Raw genomic sequence first — 25,667 nt, 5'->3', positions numbered from 1 at the left:
ACACTTCATTGAAGATATCTTTCACTGGCACCAAGTTCATATTTCTGGCCTACATCGTCTTGGCTTTCTTTATCTCGAAGCTCTTCTGCGCTCGTCCCCGCCCGTTTTTAATGCTCATGGCTCATTAATATTTGCGTAACCGCAATTTGAGTCATCGATTGATGCTGTGCTATCATGCAGGAGATGCTCTCTGCATAAAAAAAATATTGGTGATTCTCATGCGAACTGGGCTCTCTCCGTCGCAACTATTGACCACAAGAATGATTCCACACGTATGGGCGCACTGATCACGTTGAACCGGTCAATTCTCGTCCGCCATACAAACCCTACTTCCACTGGTTCTTATCTTGCTCCATCCCCTACTTTCTCCATTTCTCCCTGTAAAGCAGCATCCACATCAGGACCATGGAGTCATCAAATGCAAACGGGTTAACAGTCATCATCGTCGGTGCAGGACTTGCAGGAGTGATGTTGGCGCTGCTCCTTGAAAAGCAAGGCGTCAACTATTTCATCCTCGAAAGAGCACAGGCAGTGAAACCCTTGGGTACGACTCCCTTGCCACTCCCCCAGCTTGCTTCCGTCAGGATGCTATCTCATAACCATAAATATACATGTCAATCTGTCGCTTTTGGATCATAGGGTCTGTTATGTCTATCAATTCCAATATTCTACCGGTGTTTGAGCAACTCGGATTATTTGAAGACGTCAAAAAGATTTCGAAGCCATGTAGAAGCATAGGATTACACGACCTTCAGATGAACAAGATCGTCGACATCAACATGGCCGACTACGAACAGATGTACGTTGTCTGCCGAGAATAAAAATACTTACGATCTCTGTCTATGCTTCAGACACCTTTCTAACTTCCTTGTACCCTGGTCAATATCGTTTGGGGATTTTCTTTGTGCACTTCAGGACCGGCTACCAGCCTGCTGTCTTTGCTCGACCTCGCCTTTACGAACTTATGGTTTCCCGTGTTCCCGCGCACAAGATTTTCAGAGGAAAGAAGGTCGTGTCAATCGAAGAGACCGTGGATCACGTCGTCGTCAAGTGTTCTGATGACTCGCAGTACCAGGGCGACATTGTCGTAGGAGCCGACGGTGCGTATTCAGGAGTTCGGCAAAGTCTTTTCAAGAAGCTGGAGGGCGAAGGTCAACTGCCCAAGAGCGATACTCAGGATCTGACCTACGGATGGGTCTGTACGGTCGGACTAACTAAGGCCATGGATCCAGAAAAGTATCCGTTCCTTAAAGATGATGTGTCTAGGTTTTCACAGGTCATTGGAAAAGACCTCCTCAATGTAAGTTGAAAAAGGGGCGATGTGGATAGTATTCTTTTGGATGCTCGTGTACAACTTATGAACATCAATAATTTTAGTACACAGCGGTTACGGTTACAGATAACCAAATGTGTTGGTCCCTAGTTGTTCAGCAAGAAAAAGAAAATGCAGTCAAAGACCCGAATTTGCGGAACGCAGAATGGGCCGCGCCTGAAGCGCTCGAAACTTCCTTGAAAGAGTTTTATGCGTTCCCATGTCCTCTTGGGGGAATGATGAAAGACCTCATTGATGCCACGCCCAAGGAATCCATTTCGAAAGTCTTTTTGGAGGAGAAAATGTTCGAGACATGGCACCATGGGCGAGTGGTGCTCATCGGCGATGGTAAGTCTAGCTCGCGCCTGACGCTACGATAGCCCATTTTCGAGAGTGAGCCGATTTGAACAACTGGAACTGATGACAGTCCTCTCTTTTCTCAACTCTTCTCTTACGACTGTGTAGCATGCCATAAGGTACAACAGTTGCTATCAATATCTAAGTCATTAATATTCGCCGTTTCAAGCTATGTTGATGATATCGTATCTAAACAGTGTCATCGTTCTGATATTTACATGCTAAGATGCTTCCAGCTGCTGGTCAAGGTGCGCATTCCATGCTTGCCTCGGAACAATGACCGCTCAAATCAGGTGCTCTGCTCTCAACATCAATACTTAGCTAACTTAATCATCTCGTCTTCCATCCCCTCTAGGCGCCATCAATGCTATGCAAGATGCAGTCATTTTGTCAAACTGTCTATACGACTTGAGATCTACAAAGCTCTCTGAAATCACTGCGGCATTCAAGGACTATCGCGAACAACGCTATCCTCACGCGCAATCCCAATTTGACAACAGTCGACTTGTTGGACGACTCACATGTGGCCAAGTAAGTGCTGCTCTGAGCGAGGAATCGACCATGTAACCTGTGCGATAACAAATAGATACTTGCGCATTCTAACACTTTTTCTCTTTGTATTTATTTAGGGCTTCTCTGACAAGATACTTCGCTACTTTGTGTTCAATATCCTCCCGGCATCTATCCAGCGACAGCAATTTCTCAAGGCCGCTTCCTATCGGCCCCAAGCATGCTTTCTCCCTTTGGCAGAGAACCGTGGACAGGGACCTGTCATGCCGCAAAAGCCATCCTGGAGACGAGAGCTGGAGCTTCATCAAGAGCGGCAACATTCTAACGAACAACAGCCCGTAGCTGCATAGCTGAGTTATACAATGCTGACTAAAATATCGCTGTGCAAATTCTTGCTGCAATTCGCCTCATTAAAAATCTAAGATTTAGCGTCCATTCAAATTGCTGTGCTACTTCATCCTGTCTGTTGACGATACGGGCTCTCGTTTGTTTCATGCGCAACGGCAGAATGGAGTAAATACTTGAGCCTAATAAACATGGTTTTTCAAGCTCGGTGGTCCCCTCGCACCTTTCACCTCTCTTTGTCCTCATATCATTTACAATCCAATCGCCCTCTCGGAAATTCGGGGGATAGTAGAATATTGGGACCGGCTGCTTTAAAAAAGCTGACAGTCTTGATCACTAGTGCAGGAATCGGATGAATTACGTTGGCGTTGCTCTTTGGGAGAATGGGTCTCAACAACCTCATTCTCGAGAAAGCACAGGCAATCAAACCCTTGGGTATGCCATCGCATCTGTAACTATTTGATCTTCTAGTGTCTTCCTTGGGTCCGGAAAGGTATCCGGTTATGGAGGAGCTGCGAACCTCGTTCATGCAAAAGACTTGCCTAGCGTGAGTCTTGGAATTTTTATGTGTATTGTTATTGGGAAATACGTTTGCATGTTAAGTATTATTTGCCTTCTGTCGTGAAACTATGTTCAGTACCGCATGATCACGCTGCCCGATAACCGGTTCTCCCGAACGCTGATACCATCACAAGGAGGACAAAGAGGCTCCCTACAGGAGTACCGAATGGGTTCCTGAGGCAGTAGAACCGACGATGAAAGAGTTTTACAGGTTTCCGTCTCCGTACGGCGAAGTTCTGAGGGACCTGATTGACGCGACGCCAAAAGACCATCATCAAAGCCTTCTTGGAGGAGAAAATGTTTGAAGCCTGGCGTTATGGACAAGTTATTTTAATCAGCGATGGTAAGATTCAAGGACCTGTAAGGGTCGCATATCACTCGGTGGAGAATGACGAATTAACCTTGCTAAACAACTCTCTAGGATACGCAAAGTCATTCAAAGGGGCAGTCCGTGCTAAATGGCTCATAGATACGCTATTTGAACTTTATTCTTCTGACACATAATTGATATCGCTTCTTAATTCTCAGACCCCATAACCATTCCAACAGGCCGCAACGATGCATCCATGACAGCGAGCTGTTTCAGCTCCGCCCTATACATGGTGTCTTTGCGCTCGATCATGGCCAGGCAATATAAAGCGACACTGTCAGCAGCATATCGATGGCGTCTCCGAACTATGTGACCGATTTCGTCCTGTCATTCGATATGATCTGTCTTTGAGAAAATTTCCTGGCGTCGGTTGTGAAGAGGTAAAAAAGCCGAGCTGTTGACTCCTGTACTCTCTGTGCTCCTTAGCTTTTCCTTTCTTTCTTCCAAGAGTGAAATGTCTTGCTGCTGCTCCATATAGTATAAAGATAGTTGGAATCGTCCGGATGACTAACATCATTGAAGTGCTTGATAACCTAGTCCCTTGATGGCTATTTTCCGAGACTTTTGTATGGTTGACTTGCGTTGCTGCTTTTTTTTTTTTGGAGACACGGTGAGGAGCGAGATAAATAGGGCACAGTACTGTGGAGTGCGAAATAACGCGCTCCAAATTGTCACCAAAATAATACTATCAGATTAAAGCGACATCGTAATTGAGAGCTTTGGATCCGTCGTATTTTATCAATAGGCTATCATCTATTCTTCTATACTGCTTGCAACCCAGGACTCCAATCAACCACCATGGAACGACACACGCATAAACAGGACTAGAGTAGTTGGTTATCTGAGAAGATAAAGTCTGAAGGAGCCGATTATTTCTCATTCACACTGGCGCCTTGACCGGCAATGGAACCGCTGCCAGCCAGGTCTAAGCTCTCGTGTGGGGATTTGGAATTGGTGTTGCAGAATCAGTTGAATACTAGCCCGGCTTAACTCATCATACTAAAGTGGGCAGGGTATCGATTGGCCATGCAGCAGGGGTAAAAGGTCACCAACGGACTTGCAGGCCTGAAGCACGAGAGTACATGTCTGTCTCACTTTCAAAGTGGTACTTGCGGCGTTGATTTATTTTACTTTCGCCCATGTCTTTTTCTTTTTCTTTGTCTTCCTCCAGCCGCGCAGAAACGCTCCGGTTGGCTGCGACTATTTATTCTTTTAATGTCAACCTTCTTGCTCTACCATGCTTTTGAAGCAGAAGCCATTAACACCATATTAACTCGATATATATTGCGTCTGGGAAGGAAGTTTTTTCTTAGTCAAGACTTGGCGAGCGATGTTCATTCATCTGGCTCAATATCGCTCTTGCTGCTCTTCTTCGGATCGTGTTCAAATGCAATAATATCCTACCATCTTAGCATCTCACCAGCATGTCAGTGCAGATAGAACCAGCAAAGGATCTTTGGTTCATTCTGCTTAATTACTGCTTCATTGATTGCTGGACTTAACCAGTAGCGTAAAGGAATGGGTTCTTGAGCAAACAATGGAAACAACGCGATTCAAGAGATGCATTATGGCTATTTTGTTTCACATTTTCATTCAGTACAAAATTGTTTCATATGTATTATTAAGTAGCTAGTCTGCTATCGCCAGGAGCAGCCAGTGGGATCTAGTACCCCTAGAAGCCTAGCAGGACATTGGCGTCAACATAAAAAATGTATACGATATCACTATGGTCATTTGTTTTGTTATGCGTTGATCTATACAGCGATGGAGGCACGTTTGTTCCAGACGGCCGAGATCCGCCTCTCGATCTCGGCCTCCGTCCATTGCTTTGCGGACCTTTGCGGGAACGCGAATCCCCTTCCCCGGTTTTCTGCTCGGGCCATGAACGATGCCTGTGGCCGGTAGGCAAATATTTCATGGTGCATCCGTTGCTGGTACGAGTGTGGTAGCCAGTTCAAGATCGCGTAGCGTGAAATCCGTTCCTTTAGCGTCTACATGTCGAGAACACAACAACGACAGCAATATAAAATGTTATTAGTATGAACCGTTGCAATGAAAAAATGACGTCCAGCAGGGTGCTTTCGATCCACAAAGGGCTTACCTGGCCAACGACAAGTCGTGTAACTGCCCTGCTGTATTGGAACTGGGCTATGGCATATGGGTACCGTTGCGAATAGTACGCCTTGAATGATGCACTAATGCTCTTCAGACCCAAGTCCTTGAGCTCGAATAGACAGTTAGCGAGTATCACCGCGTCATGAATTTCATTCAGCTCCCCTATGGGTAAACAATTGCAGGTTGAGATTAGGTCGATTCTCTTTTTCGCCACAGTATCCGGATTCAGGATGTCAGATTTTCTTTACTTTGTCCAGCCCAAGGCAACATCTAGAAAGCGGATATCAGGGACATAAGTAGACAGAGCATACCATGATAAGGGTTAGCTCTATTGAACGAAACACATGGCAATGGATCATCTAGAAGGTGCATCTATGCATTAAGAGGATACGTACGATATGACATGCTAATAAAGGACAAGAGCGGAGAGCAAATTAGAAATCAGGTCTGCACAGCATTGCAAGGATGGCCATTTATCAACCAAAACGAAGAACATACCACTGCCAATAAGAACCGTCCGTCCATAGTACCACGCGTCAAACAGTTTCTCCTCTATATACACTTTGGATTTGAGGTCTTCCGGGGTTGCGTCTACGAGTTCGCCCATAGTGCCTCCATGTGGACACGGCATGTCCCGGAACGCCTTCACAATAGGCTCCGTGTTCTCGACTCCAAACTCAGATGTTTCAAAAGTAGCCACCTGCGATGCTGTCGACGCGTCCAGATGCATCCATGTTGCCCAACAGATCTGGTCATCTGGAATATTGACTGCGTGCCACTACATTGCCAAGGAGAAAAAAAAAAGACCAAGTTAGCAAAAACTGTCCGCGATCTATATATATACGGACCCCCCCCCCCCCCCCCCCCCCTGCAAATCGTGGTGTCCCTTACCCCATGACCCTTGCCTCCTACGACCGTACAGAAGTGTACAAATGGGTCTTTCAGGAACTTATATTCTTCTGGACTCCGTTGCTTCGTCACTCCTGCGACGCATACATAATTCCGTGTCAAACGCTCCTTATCGTTCTTTGACAACAATCCACGCTTGTCCATGTGTCGATGCATCGTCTGGCGGATACGACTGTAGGGACCATCTGCACCGACGAGGATATCCCCGCAATATATAGAGTTGTCGGCACAGCAAACGTTGACACCCAATTCATTTTCTTCGTAAGACAGGATCTTCTTGTTCATGACCACGTTTGCCGGGTTGAGTTGTGCGAGCAATAGTTCGTATAGGTTCACGCGAGAGCAGACAATGTTTTCGTATCCAGTGCTAGTAATTTTTATGGGAGGGGAGAGTAAATACCATAGATTGGTTAGCGTGTTTGTATGCTGTTTGGTACGTGTTTGAATGAGCGACAGGGTGCACAGATAGGCGCTTACGCCCAGATGGACAATGAGCAAAAAAAAAAAAAAAAAAAGAGCATGGCAGCACAACGCGTACATGATACCACTGATGAAAGGGACCTCTTTGGGAAGAGGGAGGGAGCGAGAGAGATGGAGAGTGCTGAGCACAAGGACGAGGAAACTATAGTCAACTTACATCTCGTTCTGTCCCTTCATCAGGACGGAGCCCAGCTTCTTGAGCTTTGCATCGTATATGTCGAGGGTTGCACAGGGAAGTGAGATGCTCGCCAGCAGACTCGTCAGTCCCAGCTGTTCAAAGACCGGCAGGACTGTCGCGCCCAGTGCTAGTGCTGCGCCTATTTGAAGTCCAGTGACGATTATCAATAACGTTCGATGAATAACGGGCGTTCGTTCAGAGAAAAAGGGGTAGGAGTGGCCAAGTAAGGGAATGATTCTTCGGTCGCAAGTGTTCTGTTCTGAAAGAGAAGGATGAACAAAAATAGGCCCCTTCTCCGCCTTTGATGGTGCTATTTATCATCCAAGTAACTCACCAAGGTGCTGGACTTTGGATCCTTCCTCAAAGAGGTAGTATGGGATACCGAGACGCTCGAGAAGGATGGCGAGAAAAAGGCTGCCAACCCCCCCGCCTGCTATGAGGATCCGTGACAGTCGGAAGGCCGGTGTTGGTGCTGGTGCTGATGGTTCCCGTTTGGTGTAGTCGTCCAGTTTCTCTGATAGTCGCGAGGAACAGGGGGAGTCGGGTGAGCTGGAGTGGAAAAGAGGGATTTTATCGGACGAGATGGACATGAACACAAAAATGTTATCAAGAAAAATGAAAGGGAGAGGGATGAAGAGGAGAGTTTCTCTAGCTGTGGGAGACCAAGGAAGGTCTGGTGGAGTGTGAATGAGGGGATGGGTGATGGGGAATGAGGAGTCGAATGAAAGGCGAGAGAGATGAGAAAAGAGTGTTGAACGCTCAAGAAAGTCATTGACTGAGTGTAAACTTGATTATGGTACTATAGCCTCTGCAGCCTTCTCACTTGCTTACCGTTGGTGTGTTTGAGTCTGTTGTTTTGTTTTTGCTTCCTTGCAGAATAGTTGTCCGCGTACTTTCCTGTACTTTACCTTCATTGTCTTGCTTCTCGCATGCGATGTCAACAACAAAATCGAGAGCAAACAGACGAGCATGCGGACGATTAAAACGCGATAGCTAATGGTGAGATGTAAGAAAAAACAAAAAACACAAAAACACTCACTCAAACGGATGGATATGGTTCTCAATGGAACACAGGGCTCTCTTCACAACAACTCACTCTTGTCTCTCTTATTCGCTGGTGTTGTACCATAGCAATCACACACACCACGCTTTTCCGCTCTCTTTCTCGGTGTAGCCTTTTTTCATACTCCTGAACCAACTGGAGGAGCACAACCATGAAGATTATGGGCCATTGACGTACAAGATCATCTGCGGACTAAAACTGAGCGCTGAGAACACCCAGTCGAACGACTATAGCGTATGAACGTGTTCTACAGAAAAGAGAAGACCATGGATAGAAGGGGATATGAAGTGGAGGACAGGACCAGTGATTGTACAAACCCTGCACTCATTCCATGCACGAGAGCCATACAACAATGGCAATAACAACAATAACAACAACAAGAAGAAATATCCAACGGCAAACTGGGCTAGTTTTTTTTATTACACATTCACGTTACTGTACTTAGACAACGGTCAAAGTTTGTAGAATGATCGCTGTAGTCACTGGTGGACATTGCACGTCGAACGAGCGAACAAGCAGACGAACGAACGGCGGACAGCGAACGGCTAGCCATGAAATGGCAAACCCGACATGCACCAGGAACAGGCCGCATATACGGTTCGGATCGTTAGCATTGGTTGCTTATTGGACCAAGTGGACGAGGGAAAACGCACGGGCTCGCATGATGATGAGAAAGTACCGGCATATCTGCATCCGTTTACTCGCTGGACTAACCCTCATGAGCATTTTTGTTTTTGCACTTTATTATCTCTGCCTTTTTTCTCACTAACCATCTGGCTGTTGCAGTTTTCAGGCTGTAAGCACTATGACTTGAAAGGCGATACACTTTCTATATCATCTTTAAGCGCCGTTTGGTTGATGGTCAGTCATCGGCATCTGTAGGGGTCCTTCTGAGCCATGAACCAAGAACTATGAACCATGAGCCGTACAAGCAAAGTTTCAACACAATTACATATCCTTCTCATCTCACCTAACAACCATGGATCTGTATAAATAAAAAAGTTTTTACTGTTACTCATATCATAATTTTAATTGGAAAAAGATAACCGATCTTTTTGCATTAAAACATTTATGGTCGTACATGCATGGCTACCTTCCCCACCTGCCGAGAGCACAATAATATATGAACTTGTTAGATATTTGACACATCCATGCATAGATTACACATGCCTTCCACTTATTTCTTCGTCATTTCCTTTCTCGAGCCAGGCCATTCCTTAGCTGCAAAAGAAAAAAATCTGGGGCAGAGCCTTTGAGTTGTGGCATAGTATCGTATTAGTGCTGTGGGGCCCGGGATCGGTCCCCATTGCCATGATTGTCCGAAGAAGCTCATGAAAAAAAGAGATCGACATGATCTGTTTCGTTTTCTCGGTTAACTATATAGCTTCGACGGCGGCGAAGATCTTTATTCCTGTTGCATCAAATCAAATGCATCCTACAAAAATTAGTCTCAGCTTCTGCACGTCCTACTTTAAAAACTGCTGAGATAATTACTGGCGTGCTTAAATGTCTATCATCGCCTTTACCTCCGCTCATTCGAGCGACCGGGGGATGTCCCTGTCCTCTGTTCCTGGACCAGTTATAACGAAACAGAAATCCCATGTACAATTAATTACACGAAATGCAAGTGAAATGGCCGTTTTTGCTACTCAAAACGTTTTGTGTCTCCTCTTGTGTTGACGCCCACATGAGTGATGGTCAATTCATGCGCAAAAAGCGCTTCATAGGTTTGTCATGTCATAAACCACTCGGTCGCAGAGTACTCTGTACCCTCTTTATGTGTATATGCGTGTGTGTACGTTGGTTATGTCGTAACGCCTTGTACAACTTCAAGACCTCATTTCAATCCGCTCCACTTCCACTTCCACCTCATCTAGCTCGACCCAACCCAACTCGTAATCGCAAACGCACTTCCACGGTCTGTTACGTGGCGCAAAGTTGTAGCTACAGCTTCTGTTTAACGGCTTCAGACTTTTTATTTTTTCTTTTGTCGCTTTACAACGGTACAGTACGCCCGTTGTTGTACTTCGTTTATATGTTGTGGCCGTGTTTATTTTTTAGATGTAGCCTGGAGACCTGTAGGTCATCACAGCTCAGGCGTGGGCTGAACTAGTTGTAGTTTCTTCTCTCTTCACAATACAACCCAGTCCCGAGAACTGTTGTGTTTGTGTACGCATGGATGATTGTCTAAATAAACACAGCGAACCTCGGATAATTCTTCAGAATGTAATGTACAACACCTTGATCAAAACAATGAAGCAGCTCTCGGAAACTGTTAGCTTATGCTTCGCCCGTAGCCAATTTGGTTCCATTGAAATGGTTTTGCCACTCGTCTTTCCACTGCTCCCAAACATGCACTCAAAAAGGCGTAACGATGGACTGAACTCTACACGAACTCTACTCCGCGCATGTCTGAAGGTTTAGAAGACCCACGGACTGGGTCCCTTTTAGATTTACGCCTTAACACGTGGACCTCTCCATGAGTGAAATATACACAGCAAAGAAAAATAGATCGGATACTTCTCTCTACGCCGAACGTTTCAAGGATGAGCACAGCGACCCGACCCGAGCGACATATTTTTTTTGTCGCTCAGCTCACTTTCAGCTCGATTCAGCTCAAACTGAGCGAACATGGTATTTTCCCGAGGCCGCTTATTTCGTTAAGATGTGGTTCTCTTCTCTAGCTCTTTAAGAACCTCCTTCCGCGTACAACTAGGAAGGTCAGTCAGAATACATCCCCTTAGGCCAATTAAGGTCTTGTAGGCATCCCTCGATAGCGGACATGCGTAGATATACCTCCTAATTTGGTACCTCCTCCTGAATAAGGTATCTCAGAACCGAATTCCTGTTTCCTATATATATATATGAAAAGTCTATTAAACGAAAGCTGTAGAAAAGATCTTTCCGTATCTGTCGATGTGGGATAAGATGCACGCTATGAATCAAAGGGTCGGTAGAGATGCGTTTGGAAGTTCGTACTTTGATGCATTTTTAACAGAAGAAAGTCTCACTAAATGGAGTTTTAGCAGGATATCTCAGGATCCTGGAGGCGGTGTCTTGAAAGAGATTAGACCATGGAGTTGCAGAGAAAACAGCGCTTGAAGGACGAGACCCTGTAGAAGATTGTATAGACTTGTTGCGCTATATTAATCTACACAGCATCACAATATTATTGCCTCAGAAAAGCGAACCTTTCAGTGGCCTGTGGTGAGTGCGTATGTTCTTCTTTGGCACGGGGTTTCTTTGTTCGTAGCTTGTATTGAAGCCGATTTACTGCTCTAATAACAAGCATGCTTTATTTATCGCACTTCAGAACCACAGAATCCCTGTCTATGTCTGCAGAGCTCCTTTTCGTCTTTTCGCACCAAACTTGATCTAGCTCGACTTTTCTCGCTTATTTGATATTTGATAAAAATGTCTCTGTGAGAACGAAGAACTGGAACTCCAGATCGTCCTATTTCCTCTTCTCTTTTTCTTGCATAGCTTCCTTGCTGAGGGGCTCCTTCTTGGCTCTGGGGCAAACTCGAAGACAATGTTTTGTGGCTGCATCAATTCCGCCCCGGAAACCTTCGAAATGCCGCCAGAATATGCATGAAAATGCGTCAAGTCGAGCATAATATGGACAGACGCATCCATCGACCAATCTACCGAGACTGGCAGAGATTCGGTACATGGGATTGGAGCTGGAGAATGATCGAGCACGATACTTTCCTTCCAGACGGTGTAAATTACAAAATCCGCCCGCAACTTATAACGGTCCTTGTGGTATATTTAACAGAGTCAACGCTGTATTAATATCATAAATAAGCTATATACGTTCATTCAAGTGTGCGTTAAACCTAAACATTCACTATGCGGGCTATTCGGAGGGCTTTTCAACAGAGGCCTATTCGAATTTAAAATCGAAGGCCGATATGATTGGCTATTCGTTACTCAAAAAAAGATGTATTATTGGTCGAACCTTACGTTTGAAAACATCACCACGGATTCGAAGTGAGTGGCTTGCTGATAAAATTAGCCAATAGAACACCTCAAAAAGCCAATTCGAAAAGGCCTCAGCGAATTGACCCAATTCGAATTGGCTTTTTGAGGTATCCTATTTGTTTTCACTTCTCTTTTTTTGAGAAGTGGCTCTGACCTTGGGCGCGCAAAGTGTGTAGCGAATAGCCAATCATCTCAGCCTTCGATTTTAAATTCGAATTGGGTCAATTCCCTGTTGAATAGGCCTCGGGGGTATGGAGGCGAGGCCCCGCATCTCTTTCTCATTGACACTTGTCAGTCCTTAAGAACGTTAGACTTTAATTGGCTGTACCAAGGCTCGACGAAGTTGTTGGTATCCATAGAGGCATAGTAGATGTCTTGACGGTAAGGCTTCATCCAAAGTCGTCTGCGGTCTTCACCAAAGTAGTTACCTTCGACATAGCTCGCGAACTCTGCGAACGAACCAACCCCGCTTGGAAAGAGTCGGATTTCGTAAATGGTGTTGCGTAGAACATGGCGGTAAGATTCTTGAAGACACTTGGTATCCTGTACATCTTGACCACGGACAAAGGTGCGAATTTTTTTTGTTGTCAAACCCGTGCGACATGCCATAAACAGAGGTGAATCTTTGCACCATCGCCGAATGCGTCCGTCCAGGAAAAAGACCTTGGGATCATAGCCAAATTTGGGCTTGCTGTCCCTAAGATTTGCGGCGGACGTTATAAGCGGTAAATCGATCCAGGGCGCGTCGCCTTTGAGGCTTTCTTTTAGATGGGATGCGATAGGCATGCAGCGCTCAAGATAGGTTTTTTAAACAATTCCATAGACTACATGATGGTGAACTTCGCCCAAACACAAAAAATATCTGTTTATTTCCTACGTAAAATCGTATGAGGGACTAATCAACTATTTCTTTCCTTAAAATAAAATAACAATATTACTGCTGTACTTGAAAATGGTATACACATAACAACCTCCCTTTGACGTCCTTCGCCTTTGCTTTTGCGTGCGATATTTTAAAGCGCCACACTCTTCTCAACCACCAGCTTCGTGGGTCCTTGCTGAGGCAGCACAGGTACCGTGCCACGGTTCTCAATCATCGGCAACCACGAGACCAGAGGGCGGTACTCACATGTCCAGCGGTAGAGCGTCCGTTGGAACACCGTCGGCGTGTAGTTCAGGAACGCGTAGCGCAGCGCTCGGTTTGCCCACGTCTAAATTAAATCCAGTGCAGAAATACTCTTGTTAGAAAAACTAAAATAACTTTCGAATGCTATAAACTCCTCCCCCCCCCCCCCCCTCCCTCAAATCTGTTACTTTGCTCGCAAGCATTTATGGCTATTTCATTCATTACCTGGCCACTCTGCGTCTTGGACATATAACTACTCTGGTTATACTGATAATTAGCACGATCAAAACGCTGACGATAGTATTCCTGGAATGCTGCCGTGATCGTGTTAGGGTCCTTATCCTCCATCACGTACAGACAGTTCGCAAGCACAACCGCGTCTTGGAATGCATTTACAGCGCCTATAAAATCAAATGGTAGGTAAAAGTTAGGGCTTTCCTTCTTTACTGCTCACTTCAGCTAGGCCCGAAATGTATAAAATGGTTCCTTTCCATACCTTGTCCAGCGCCTGGGAACATCTAAGAAGCAAATGAGCAGAGAAAAATAAGAGCATGAAAGTGTCAGTGCGGAACTGGTGCAGACTGCTCACTTCATAGGAGTCCACCGAACAATTATGCTTACCTTGTGGCAGGCTATTTGTACGTTGATAGACAAAGACGGACCAATGTAAAGAAAAACCTTCGTTAGAATCAACCCTACATGCAGATAACTAAAGGGGTACTTCTCCCCCCTCCGCTGCTTCCCTGAACCTTACCATCTCCCATCAGGACAGTGCGGCCATAGTACCATGTCTTGAACATCTTTTCTTCCAAGAATACCTTGGAAATAAGATGCTTGGGTGTGTCCTCGAAAATATCGCTCATCTTGCCGCCCCATGGACAGGCCATATCCGCAAACTCATTGAGCATGGCCTGGTTTGCCTCAGGGCCCCACTCAGCGTTCGAGAACCGCTTCTCATTCGCCTCCTCCGCTGTGAGCTGCGAGCTCAACATCCAGCTGATCTGGTTGTCTGCAGCACTGAACACTCCCCACTATTCAAAGAAAATCAAGCAAGATAGAGAGTAAGCAACATAACAAGGCTGAGGTTTTGCTTAAAATTCGAAATAAAAAACTGGGAAGACTTTGTAGGGAGATACGTACGGCACGAGAGTCGTTGCCGAGGACTTGGGAATAATGTCCAAGGGTATCCTGTAACTGGGGGTACTTTTCTGGGTTCTTTGGATGTGATACACCGACCATGCTGATGAACCCAATCGACAGGTTCTCCGAATCCGAGGCCGGCAACAGACCTCTCTCATCCATCTGCTTGAATATGCTCTGGCGCACACTACTGTAGGCACCATCGGCTCCGATAAGGATATCACCGCTGTATGACGACTCATCCTCACAAAAGATCGTAACCTTGTTGTGCGTCTCCTCAATACGTACGACACGTTTATTGAGGCTGACCTTGTGCGAAGGGACCTGTTTGCGGAGCATCTCGTATAGCCTTGGTCGTGCAAAGATGTAGTTCGAGTATCCGGAGCTGGTTTTTTGATAATAAAACGGTGAAATGGTACTCTGTATCAGATGTTGTGTGTGTACTATCATTGGAATAAGATAGTTGGTTGGAAGTAGGTCTAGCACTTACGCAGCTTTGAACTCTTTGAGGTCGAGGGAACCCAGTTTCTGGATGTCCGAGGTATAAAAGTCCAAAGAAGGAACCGGCTTTGAGATGCGCTCAAACTCCTCCAACAAACCCAATTGCTCAAAGACCGGTAGTACGTTGGCACCAAGCGTCATGATGGATCCTAGAAAAGGCAAGGGCAAGGGCGAGGGCGAGAGCGAAAAAGCCATTAGAAATGAATGAAAATCCCTTTCGTATGTGTAGATCTTTGTTTTGATTTTTTCTCTTAGGGACGAAAGCAGAATGGAGAATTACCAAGGGCACGCAGTTCACCGGCGCGTTCGTAGATGTGGTAGGGAATATCGGCTCGCTCAAGGAGCGTGGCCATCAAGAGGCCTCCGAGTCCACCACCGACAATCATGACGGCGGGGAGGGCACGTTTCTGGGATGTTTGGCCTGGCATGTTTTTCTCAGCTGGTGGGTCTTATTCGCAGAGTTTCGGATTAATAAACAGGAAGGGGTGGAAGTGCGATGGAGAAAGCGGAATGAGCAAGATGAAGGAAGAGAATGAAGAAGCGGGCTGGGTAATGGCAGACCGGTTCCATGCTCTTCGTATTCTAGCCCCAAGTCCATTTCGAGCGGAACAGCCGGCAACGGGGCAGTGGGACAGACATGGTTGAACATACCGCGCACCCCATTCTTCCGTTCCCGTTCCTCCGTCCAATCGTCAACAACACAACAGCACGAATGCATCCACAAGATGCACAACACCGAACTCTCTTTTTCTTACAAGCAATCAGATGCGTCTGGCGCAAGGAATAAACGGCACAGCAGCTGGATTATCTATCCACCTATTTATTGCAGTGAGCACCGGCTGGATCCAGGTACTGCAACAAACAGACACCGCAATATATCCCAGCTGTATTGGTTCATTACACTGGAGCATTTGCATCTGCACATCTTCAGCTTGGAAAAAAGGCAATTCCACACCTACAACCACTGATTCCCGCCGTACCCATTTTGCATCCCAGACTTTCTCCCCCTCTCTCATACACACGATACTGCAACAAACGTGTCTGGTGAACAGAGAAAAGGGAGAGCTACATTTGCTTGCATGCATTGACAGTCGACATTGGAATACTAGTCTACTGCGGGTGAAGATGGTCTGGACCCACTCCTCAAGCTAAACGAGGGGGGGGGGTCAAGTCTCCCAGCATGCTAATGAGTAGGTGGGAGGAAGCTGACGTTGAACCCATCGGACTCCTCTTGCGTCTTTTCTCGCTCTTAATTGCCTTGTAGAACCTTGTGGCCATTGTTTTAGGCGCATACCCAAATAAACAAATCTCCACATGAAAGCCTGTCGTTGTCTGTTGAATTATTCAATACAACTCTGTTCAACCGCGGTATCGTGCGTACCCGAACTCTCAACACGCCCTGGAACCACGCCCGCGACCCGACATAATTTAAAATCGCCAACTCAATTCTTCACCACCGTCGGCTTTCCATTATTATCATTAAAGAGTGGCATAAACAGCGCTCCTGGTCCAGGCGCGGATTAATAAACTCTAAGCAGAGTTCCTTCAATACTGAATGTCCGTGCAGCAACCGTCGCAATTACCCCAATTTTCCAGTGCTACAATTCGCGGTATCCATGGCCCGACATCGCGCTGAAGACGAAGTGTGGATTCCACCTCAAAGGGATTGACGATCCATTCAAAAGCAATTTTGTCCAAGCCGGAGTGAACTCCCACTCTTTTCGACCCGATACGACACGTAGATGGCGGTCTGCTTTATCACACTATCTAATACAGAACACTTTACCAAGCCTAGCGCCATCTTTTAATCCGCAGTATCGACTGCACCTAGATCTTTAACCAATCCTCCAGCCTCGACCACGCCCGACTCCTCCCTTTATCTCGCTCATACGTCAGAAGATCAAAGCACCTTCTCCATTATACGCGCATACCTGCTCTGCTTTTCCACTTGTGACTAGCACCCCAGTACGGCCCCAAATGACCGTTTGGAGGTTAAATCCATCCCCCCCATAGTTCTTCTTGCTCGGATAAGGGAATGAACAGCGTAAAGGATCATTCTTCGTCCCAGTGGAGACCCGAGAACTTGATCCAGAGTGACCCCAAGGCGGTGCACTCTATCAATAACTAGCGCAGCTGCCTTCAATCCCGACTGTTACGACTTTTCAAGGGATTGTAGTTCTGAAGTAATCATCGTCTCGCAAACTTCCCTAGCTAGTGTATCCTTGCAACAGCACCTCTACGCACTCTACTGGGTTCTTACATCACCATATGATGCCCCGTACAGTCCTATAAACCCTCGGATCTACAACATCCTCAATTCTGCACCACCTACATTATCGGTAAGAAGCGAAAGACGGAAGGCGCGTCTACGATACTGGCTCAGAATTTCAGAGGCGTTATACGGACGGAGCTCATGACCAAGTCGGGTCAAGCGGGGAGATTCTAGGGTCGTGGGTCGTGGCGGCATTTCCGACAGAGAAAGGCGTGAATAAGTGAGAGGAGAGAAGAAGTAGTGGATATTTCGTGAAAGAAGGAGGAGTAGGATAAATGCAGACATGGCTAGAATATTCCGCAACATGGATGACCCTTTGGTCGGTCGACCATCGTCCCTCTTTTACGCCCACATGCTTGGCTCCAATTGCCCAGCAGAACAAGTTGTCTTTCTCTTGAAAAAGAGACACGAGGCCACAAGGAGATAGAATCAGTGAGTTAAAGTGTCCTTCCTCGGGGGGAGCGCTTCGAGCCATTTCCGGCCCAAGGTTACACCATGCGTGACACGGTAGTACATGTGCTGTACCACAATCTAGAGTCACCCTTAACTCCAAAAGCAAAGTATAGAAACCAAGAACTGAGGTTAGCACAGCATCGGCATTGACTCGCGATCCGACTTTTTTTTTTATGGTTACATGAGTCCTGTATGGGGACGAACCCAGGGGGTTTGAGCCGTGTCCTCATTATGATTTACTGAGAAATGTTTATTCCCAGAGGGATTTATGATTTTGGCATCGTCGCCTGATTCAAATCCATCTTCTACGGGCGCTTCCCAGAAACACAGCAAGTTCTGTTACCCTCCCACTGATTTGGATAACCAATATATATTTGACATAAACATCGACAGTACGCGTCTAAAAAAAAAAATTTTCAGCGCAGGAAGTGTTTCACTCATCCTCGTTTAACATCCATCTCCACTGGAGCAAGTAGACATCGGAGGCATGGGAGGGGAGCCTTGAAGCAGCCTCTGCAGGCAAGACGATCCTCGTCCCTTCCGATCATACAGTTCTTGTATGGCAACTTGGCAATGGTACTCTTGAGCAAATCTGTCTGATTGACACCCATCCTTACTGCTGTGGACCTTCGACAAGTGGATATTCACCATGTTCGAGGGCTGGTTTTTCGTAGCGTGTTTCTTGGTGGGCCAGCGGATGCAGAGGGTATCATCAACGGAGGTGACGGCCATGCAATCGTACTTGCCACCATAAGCAGCAGAGACAGGATTGGCGCGAGCCACATTCGAGTCAGGTTGTATGCCGTGCCTGAAATCAGAGTAAAGGTAGGAAGCGAGATCTCTTCCACCTCGCCAAAAGTGGTGACTGGGCATGATAAGTAAGGCCCAAGGAACCGAAAGCCTAGAGGGAAACGACGGGCATAACCCCATGCACTTGAATCCCTCGTTGGAGTAATCCTGCTTGAAAGAGTTGTTTCTAGTCCACGCAGTCCATCTAAGAGTGTGCCTCAACCTGAAAGGTGTAGGTGGAGAAGACGGCCAAGAGCGTGATGACGAGGACGGTGGAGGAGGACTTGAAAGCGTGGCGATAGGTTTAGAAGGTAAATTGAAGTGAAGGGGGAAAGCGGGAGTTGGGAAGAACGTGCTGGGTAGTGTAGCATGAAGGGCGTATGGGCAGCGGGATGGAAGGAGCTATTGACAAGGGACCAAAAAAAAAAAAAAAAAAAAAAAAAAAAGCTCAACAGAGGCCTTAAACCCTTGGTGCAGCACGGCGCTAGGCGTCCAGGGCCTTGAAGGCATGAGGGTCTTGGCGGGGTTGTAGTCGAGTCCATGAAAGGACTTGTGCAGATTCGGATTTGGTGCGAGCAATGTGATCAATGGGGTCATCTTGGGCTCTTCCTCTAGGTTTCTATTTTCTGCTGTGCTTAATATTGACACGACTAACTGAAAGCCAGATAAACCTCGTATATACTTCGTTCCCTCCCCCCAAGGCTCATCAACCGCCATGCTTTTGACAAGGGGCTTATTTACACAGTACAGCATTCTCAACTGCGGTGCGTCCTGTTGATAGAGTGCCATCCAGTTCCAAAGTTCAATCTCTTGAGATGCCCGAACCCTACCAAAAAGTCTGCAAACAGTCTCCTGAACTCCTGCTGCTCCAGTGTCAACACACTCATGGCCACCTGTAGTTGATCCTCCTGCTGCGCCTGCTGCACCGCCCATGCCGCACCCCTTGTGTTCCGAACCCTTGACGCCGTCTCCTTCTCTGCTCCCAGATCCTGCATGATCGCGCCAATCAATGCCGGCGACAGTTTATAGATGCTTAGCCTCAACTCCCGTAAATCCCGACACGCCCATCCCTTTTGCAGAGATCCTCTGACTTCCGCTATTGTTGTTGATGAATGTCCCGTCATGAACTGTTTCAGCCGTGGACAGGTCTCTAGGAACCTGAGTGGCAAGAATGTCTGTTCTGTGTAATCCGACAGGTTGGCCTCCTCGAGCGTGTTGGCATGATCGAGAATCGAGAGCACGGTTGCCATATTACTCGAGCCACGAAAAGTTACCAGTTGCTCAATGGAATCGACGATTGCGGGGAGCATCGAGCATTCGAACCCAAAGGCCCAGACCTGTTGGAGCTTTGGGCAGTAGGCCCGGATGGATTCGCAGAAAAGCTTAAGTTCAAGAGGGTCGATGGAGCGGTCGAAACGGTAGAATTCAATGGTTTTGACATTCGGGATCAGGTCGAGGATCGGGTATAGCTTTGAGCACATCCGGAGATTTACCAGCGCCAGGTGTTGGAACGGTTCGATATCAAGGACATTGGATCCTGTGGGCTCTTGTGAACTGCCGCTGCTGCTGCAGCAGTTGATGTTGTTGTCGTCACGGACGATATAGATGTCCGAGAAGGAGAGCAGCTTCAGGACTGGACATGCTTTCAAAATTAAGATCAGCTCCCGCCGTGTCATCCTCCAACGCTCCAAATATAGCGACTGCAGACAAGGTGCACCATTGATCCCCGGGAAATCGAATAGCGGCTCGCCGCACCAGTCCGGGGCCTGCTTCGGCTTTTCCACATGAAATGTCAACCACAGGAAGCGCAGAGTATGTCGGTTTCGATGGATAATGTTCCTGAAAGCCTTCTTCTTGTCGTTCTCGGTCGAGATGGTCAGGTGGACGACATTCTCGATGGTTGCACAGTCAAAAACGAGGTCCGTAGACGGGTCTGCTCTGGAAAGAAAGTGTTCGGGAGCATCGTTGATGGATAAAGTGCGGATGAAGGCGCCGTGGGTAGCGAGGAGGGTGGGGAGGAGAGAGGCGTTGAGAGGGTTGGGGATGCGAGCGCGGATGTCCTTCCAGAGTAGAGGAGTGTAGACCGAGGACCAGGCTCGACAGACAAGGGCACAGGCGGCGATGTCCTCCTTGCTGAAGGTGAGGGCGATAAGCGAGGCGATCTCCGGCAAGCTTGTGGCGGCAACTGAGGCGACTGCCTGATGCGTTGGTTGTTGTGCCGCTTCAGTAGGAGACGAAGTGTTCAGGGTGTTCATAGTAAGAATAGAGGGAGTGAGGAGTAAGAGGGGCTCCGGGTAATTGATGATGCGTTGGAAGTGGAGGATGAGAGGGGCGAATGAGAGCATTCCATCAGAGATGAAGACGAAGAAGGAGGAGGAGTTAATGAAAAGAGAAAGTGTTCAGGAAGAGGACTTGTCCTCCTATGGTATGCCTGCACGTTGCTTGAAATACCATTCTCCCCCTGTGGGGAGTCAAAGTCATACCTTTTCTATGTAATGCGGTATATTTCCTTCTTTCACCCAAGTCGTGCCATGGTTACTTCTTTCGAGAACTGCTATGGCAACCAAAAGCAACGGCGGTATTCCGGCTAGGCCACAGTATCCGTTTCCCTGCACGCAAGGAAAAGGATGTTCACAGAAGAAGAGGGTGTTCACAAAGGTGCTTACAGGAGAAAAAAGTATCCGCGAGAGAAAATAAAGTTTATACTCTACCCCACACTGCACCGCTAGGTAGATCTACGCATCGCACTTGCTATGCAGCCCTTAGCCCTCGCATCCTTCGGCATCCATGGATCATTTCCATCCTCTCATCCCTCTCCCCATCCCCTTTGCCAGCGCTCCCAATGGCAACCAACAACATCCAACAACTCTTTGCGGAGATCGAGCGCCATATCAAGCGCGAGGAACACGATAAAGTCCTCACCTTCTGCGACAAGAGTAAAAGATCCCTTTCGCACCCAGGAACGCGTGTGCCAACTTTGCGAGAGCTGATCAATGCCGGGATCTAACTCTGATCTCACATCCTCTGTTTTCCACGATCGAAAAAAACAACAACATAGTCCTCACGATAGACTCAAAGGACAAGGACGCCCTGCACTGCAAGGCCATCACCCTCATCCGTCTCGAGCGCTACACCGACGCCCTCGTCATCATCAACCGCCAGCTCGATCCCAAAATCTTCACTTTCGAAAAGGCCTACTGTCTCTACCGGACCAATCAGCTCTCTGATGGTGCCCTTCTCATCTCTCAAAAGCGACAATCCCTCCAACCAATGGAGCAGCTCTCCTGGGACCTTCGTCACCTCGAGGCCCAGATGCTCTACCGCATGGAACGCTACCAGGATTGTCTGAAACTCTATGCGGGCATGCTCAAGGATACCCGCAAATCCGAGGACACCTATAATGATATCTTGACGAACTTTCATGCCTGCAAGGCCGCAGTGCTCTACGCGGGTGAGACCCTGGATGAGAAGTGGGATCGGGCCGAGGATGAACACGATATGGCGCTGGCGACATACGAGTTGAGCTTTAATGCCGCTTGTGAAAAAATCGCAAAGGGAGAGTATCAGCAAGCCTTAAAGCTGTTGGATGAGGCCAAGAAGGTCTGCAGGGAGGCTCTGAAGGATTATGATGAGGACGAGATCGAACAGGAGATGGCGATCCTGGTCGTCCAAACCGCCTACGTCTACCAACTCTTGGGACGCGTCGAACAGGCCCGTGAGTTCTATCACACCGTCCTGAAGATCAAGTAAGTCGTTTATCTTTTTTCCCCGTAGGCGCCTGCATTTTGAAAGCAAAGAAAATATGGACATGTACCGGATACTGATCGGTCTCCCCTTTCATTCGCGCATTCTTTCTTTCTTCTCGCGATTTCCCTCAGGGCCCTGGAAGTGACAGTTCCAGCCGTGGCAGCCAACAACCTAGTCGTGATCCAAAAACAGGACGACCTCTTCGACTCCAACAAGAAAATCAAGACTGCAACGACCAAAGCTCTCGGCGTCAAATTCTTCTCCTCTCAGAAACGTACCATCGCCATGAACGAACTTCTTCTGTCTCTCTACCAATCCAAATTCGTTGCCTGTCGAGACTCGGCCCGTCAGTTACTCAAATCCCAACCGGACAACGACGCCCTCTACCTGATTCTTGCGGCCACCACCTATAAGCAAAAAAAGACGGCCAAAGCACTCGAGGAGCTGAAGGAATATGCCACCCAGCGTCCGGAATCTGTGGCCATTCAGTTTGCGATTGTCCAGCTGGAATTGCTGAATGCGCAGGATTATACAGCTGCGATTGAGTCCTTGACCAGATTCTTGAAGGCCTTACCCGAGAAGGAGCAGCATCGTCCCGGGTATGTCGCGCTGTTGGTTTGGTTGTACGATCAAGCCGGTCAAGGTGAGAAGGGTGTCGATCTCTTGAGCGAAGCGAGCGCGGTTTGGGCCAAGAGCAACAAGCAAACCAAAACTGGAAGTGCCACGCATATGCCTCTGACGCTACTGAAACAGACCGCCGCGTTCAAGTTGCGCTCTCATCGGTACAAGGACGCCGCGAAGGACTATGAGGAACTCGTCCGTGCAGACCCCTCAGATCCGGCGGCCATCGCTGGCTTGATCATGGCCTATTCGGAATTTGAACCAGCCCTTGCAGAGAAGTATGGCGCTTCGTTGCCGGAGATGAAGAACGTGATGGCCCTGGATGTGGACGCGCTCGAACGCGTCGTTCCAGGGCTCAAGCGCGAGTACGTCTCCACTGAGATCACCAACGCTGCTGCTGGAGCTGGCGCTGGTGGTCGTAGACGTCCGACCTCGAGACCCCGTCGCACGGGGGCCCGGAAGGCCCATAAGCGCAGACCGTTGTTGCCCAAGAACTTTGACCCCGCGACCGCGAGTACTGCAGATCCGGAGAGATGGTTGCCGAAGCGTGACAGGGCCGCAGCTCGCTTGGCCAGGACCCGTAAGACAGGTGCTGGATCGAGGAAGGATATGGGTAAGGGACCTCAGGGGTTGAACATGGAGGGCGGTGGAATTGGTGGTACAGGAAGCGCCAGGATCGCGGGAAGAGAGCATATTGTTCCAGTTACTGCCCCGGAACCTGTCGCGGCTGCCAAGATCGATGAAATCATTGATGTGGCCGCTGTGGCCAAGGCTAAGAGCTCGGCCTCGAGCGCGAACAAAAAGAAGAAGGGCAAGGGCAAAGGCAAGTGGTGAATATCATTCAGGATGCTCGACATGCTCCGGGTGACGTTTGTACAGAGTAGCAATAAAAACGACGATGATTACTGCTTTTGTTTATTTTGCAGGCGACGTTCTGCTATGTGCAAATTGACTATGGGTAATTGCAAAAAAGGACCATGTATGTTGGCGGAGCAAACAGTCGAAAGAGATGGGTTGTCCCTTGCTCCGTCTAAGTTTTAAGACTCAACTTTCTATAACAACAGATAATGACACAGCTCTTTTTGTGTCTATGCTGCCGCTCCACACGGCGCTTAATGTTGCTGTGGACGCATCAGCTCCGGAGGCTATTCTTGGCGCTATACAAGACAGCGGACGGCGCGAGTCATATTGTGGCCAGAGTTATGGTCTCGATCTCTCTCCTGATTGCATTGTTGGCGCTTGATGGCCCAACCCTCAACCTTCCCCAAGACACTGCACTGACAACGTGTTATGGAGGTCCTCCATTCATCGGCACTGACTATGAGCATGTTGTGGGCCAAGTCTAGCGGACCTAACGAGACCAATACTCACAAACGAGCTTTGACGAAAATGCTGTGCGCAACTTGTTGAACTTTAAAATGAATGTGGATGAATGTTATATGTGGGGTACAATAGGATTACGGGATATGATGCCGCCGTTGTAGGCAGGGCGGATAGTGAGATGAAAAGTAAACGAAGTAGGATGAAGACGACAGACAAGAATGTGAGGACAGGAAAGAGTGGGGGGAGGGGGGAGGGAAGAGACTTTTACAGGCGTTGTTGGCGAGTCTGAACGATCACGCTCGTAAAGAGTGCCACCTTCAGCATGTTCCTCTTTAGGGGAGCAGTGGTGACGACAAAGCACTGGCTGCCGGTTATTGTCCCATCGTCCACAATTCTCTTTGTGGACCCTGCTCTCTTTATGGACCCTACTCTTTTTATGGACCCTTCTCTCTTTGTCACCGATGTTCCTTGTCGAACCTGTAGACAGCTATAGACCACTTCGGGTGTGGATCTATTTCGCATAGGTAGATAGAAGGTCTTGTCCGAGCCTTACTCTGTAGTTATCTAGTATTCGCCTTCCTCATGTATAAAGCACTCCACAGCTTACTTCGTTCTACACTTTTTACGTGTTTTTAAGTCTCCAGTGAGCTATTATCAACCTTTAGATTGTCCTTGCCACTTCTACTACAAATCCCTCTCTTTTTTGGATGTGCGACTCCTCGCAGTTACTGCCTCTTATAACAATATCAAGCGGCGCCTCTGACGAGCACATTAGATTATCACTTACGTATTAAGACGATAAAGGTATTACATTCAAAGGCGAGAATATAAAATTTAGGAATTATGATATTGAAATTTCGATGTACATGCTGTTTTTGACACCAAGCATTGATGGGATTCGCTGTTTTCATATTACTCCTCCAATGCGTTATGCTCAGCTTGGTGGCCTGAACTCAGCTGGACGTGAATTGCACGAAGGGAAATTGGAGAGCAGACTTAGACCCCTCACTAATGAACCTCATAACGCTCTCGAGACTGTGGTCAGCCTCAATAACCAGATGGGAGCTTCCCGCATGCTTGACGAGGAGCGCCAAAACCGTCCTCTTTGTATGGTATTTTAGATATCAGATAACTGCAGCACTTAGTCTGGCGCATCACAACATTAACAGATATGAGGTCGATTACGTGAGTCGGAGAATGCACTGGTACATCTGAGGCTCGCGCTCTTCCGCTTGCGTCAATCCTGACGGACGATGAAAGAGCGTCTCATTGAGACAATAATTGACCGAATTGTGCAGTATTGGATACCTCTTGCTTTGAAAGAGTGAAACGCACAGCAGGACAAAGAGGCGGTGTCCATAAAGCAGTACATTGTTTAGGCTATTGACATTAAGCGGAGGATCATTTTATAAACTTGGGAGCAGGTCCTGAACATTGTGGGCTTATCTTTGAATACCAGAGTCGGCTCTGAATATGCTAAAGCACAGATCAAATTTATTATATACTGTACA

At 47.5% G+C, this 25,667-nt stretch overlaps 8 protein-coding genes across 8 annotated transcripts; 2 read left to right on the top strand and 6 right to left on the bottom strand.

Annotated features, from left to right (window-relative positions):
* Positions 1-405: 405 nt before the first annotated feature.
* BC939DRAFT_476897 (uncharacterized protein) lies at positions 406-2,529 on the top strand (the record flags this gene model as incomplete). Its single annotated transcript, XM_051558627.1, has 6 exons — positions 406-544; positions 640-799; positions 916-1,300; positions 1,378-1,660; positions 2,025-2,200; positions 2,299-2,529. The coding sequence occupies 6 exons, from the start codon at positions 406-408 to the stop codon at positions 2,527-2,529; spliced, it is 1,374 nt and encodes a 457-aa protein (XP_051412535.1).
* Positions 2,530-5,037: 2,508 nt separating this feature from the next.
* BC939DRAFT_450538 (uncharacterized protein) lies at positions 5,038-7,889 on the bottom strand. The gene is made up of 8 exons (XM_051555541.1): positions 7,472-7,889; positions 7,117-7,276; positions 6,462-6,846; positions 6,069-6,348; positions 5,966-5,976; positions 5,819-5,840; positions 5,557-5,732; positions 5,038-5,446 (listed from the first exon to the last, which is right to left on the bottom strand). Exons 1-8 carry the CDS (start codon positions 7,725-7,727, stop codon positions 5,210-5,212), a joined length of 1,527 nt encoding a protein of 508 aa, XP_051412534.1. The 5' UTR covers positions 7,728-7,889; the 3' UTR covers positions 5,038-5,209.
* Positions 7,890-12,475: 4,586 nt separating this feature from the next.
* Positions 12,476-12,793, bottom strand: BC939DRAFT_476895 (uncharacterized protein; the record flags this gene model as incomplete). The annotated part of the gene is made up of 1 exon (XM_051558626.1): positions 12,476-12,793. The coding sequence occupies one exon, from the start codon at positions 12,791-12,793 to the stop codon at positions 12,476-12,478; it is 318 nt and encodes a 105-aa protein (XP_051412533.1).
* Positions 12,794-13,197: 404 nt separating this feature from the next.
* On the bottom strand, positions 13,198-15,379 carry BC939DRAFT_502903 (uncharacterized protein; the record flags this gene model as incomplete). The annotated part of the gene is made up of 8 exons (XM_051560344.1): positions 13,198-13,395; positions 13,536-13,711; positions 13,807-13,828; positions 13,932-13,942; positions 14,065-14,341; positions 14,451-14,835; positions 14,941-15,100; positions 15,232-15,379. 8 exons carry the CDS (start codon positions 15,377-15,379, stop codon positions 13,198-13,200), a joined length of 1,377 nt encoding a protein of 458 aa, XP_051412532.1.
* Positions 15,380-17,910: 2,531 nt separating this feature from the next.
* BC939DRAFT_153301 (uncharacterized protein) lies at positions 17,911-18,687 on the bottom strand. The gene has a single exon (XM_051550238.1). It carries the CDS (start codon positions 18,604-18,606, stop codon positions 18,124-18,126), a length of 483 nt encoding a protein of 160 aa, XP_051412531.1. The 5' UTR covers positions 18,607-18,687; the 3' UTR covers positions 17,911-18,123.
* BC939DRAFT_502902 (uncharacterized protein) lies at positions 18,671-19,062 on the bottom strand (the record flags this gene model as incomplete). The annotated part of the gene is made up of 2 exons (XM_051560343.1): positions 18,671-18,748; positions 18,919-19,062. 2 exons carry the CDS (start codon positions 19,060-19,062, stop codon positions 18,671-18,673), a joined length of 222 nt encoding a protein of 73 aa, XP_051412530.1.
* BC939DRAFT_450533 (uncharacterized protein) lies at positions 18,911-20,946 on the bottom strand. Its single transcript, XM_051555540.1, has one exon. It carries the CDS (start codon positions 20,808-20,810, stop codon positions 19,221-19,223), a length of 1,590 nt encoding a protein of 529 aa, XP_051412529.1. The 5' UTR covers positions 20,811-20,946; the 3' UTR covers positions 18,911-19,220.
* A 327-nt stretch (positions 20,947-21,273) lies between these two features.
* Positions 21,274-23,742, top strand: BC939DRAFT_450531 (uncharacterized protein). Its single transcript, XM_051555539.1, has 3 exons — positions 21,274-21,401; positions 21,524-22,211; positions 22,344-23,742. Exons 1-3 carry the CDS (start codon positions 21,308-21,310, stop codon positions 23,665-23,667), a joined length of 2,106 nt encoding a protein of 701 aa, XP_051412528.1. The 5' UTR covers positions 21,274-21,307; the 3' UTR covers positions 23,668-23,742.
* The last annotated feature ends 1,925 nt before the right edge of the window (positions 23,743-25,667 follow it).

Source organism: Gamsiella multidivaricata (genome assembly GCF_025024155.1).
Source record: "Gamsiella multidivaricata strain RSA 2152 chromosome Unknown BC939scaffold_30, whole genome shotgun sequence".
Taxonomy (NCBI): Eukaryota; Fungi; Mortierellomycota; class Mortierellomycetes; order Mortierellales; family Mortierellaceae; genus Gamsiella; species Gamsiella multidivaricata.
This window is presented reverse-complemented; position numbering and strand designations above follow the sequence as displayed.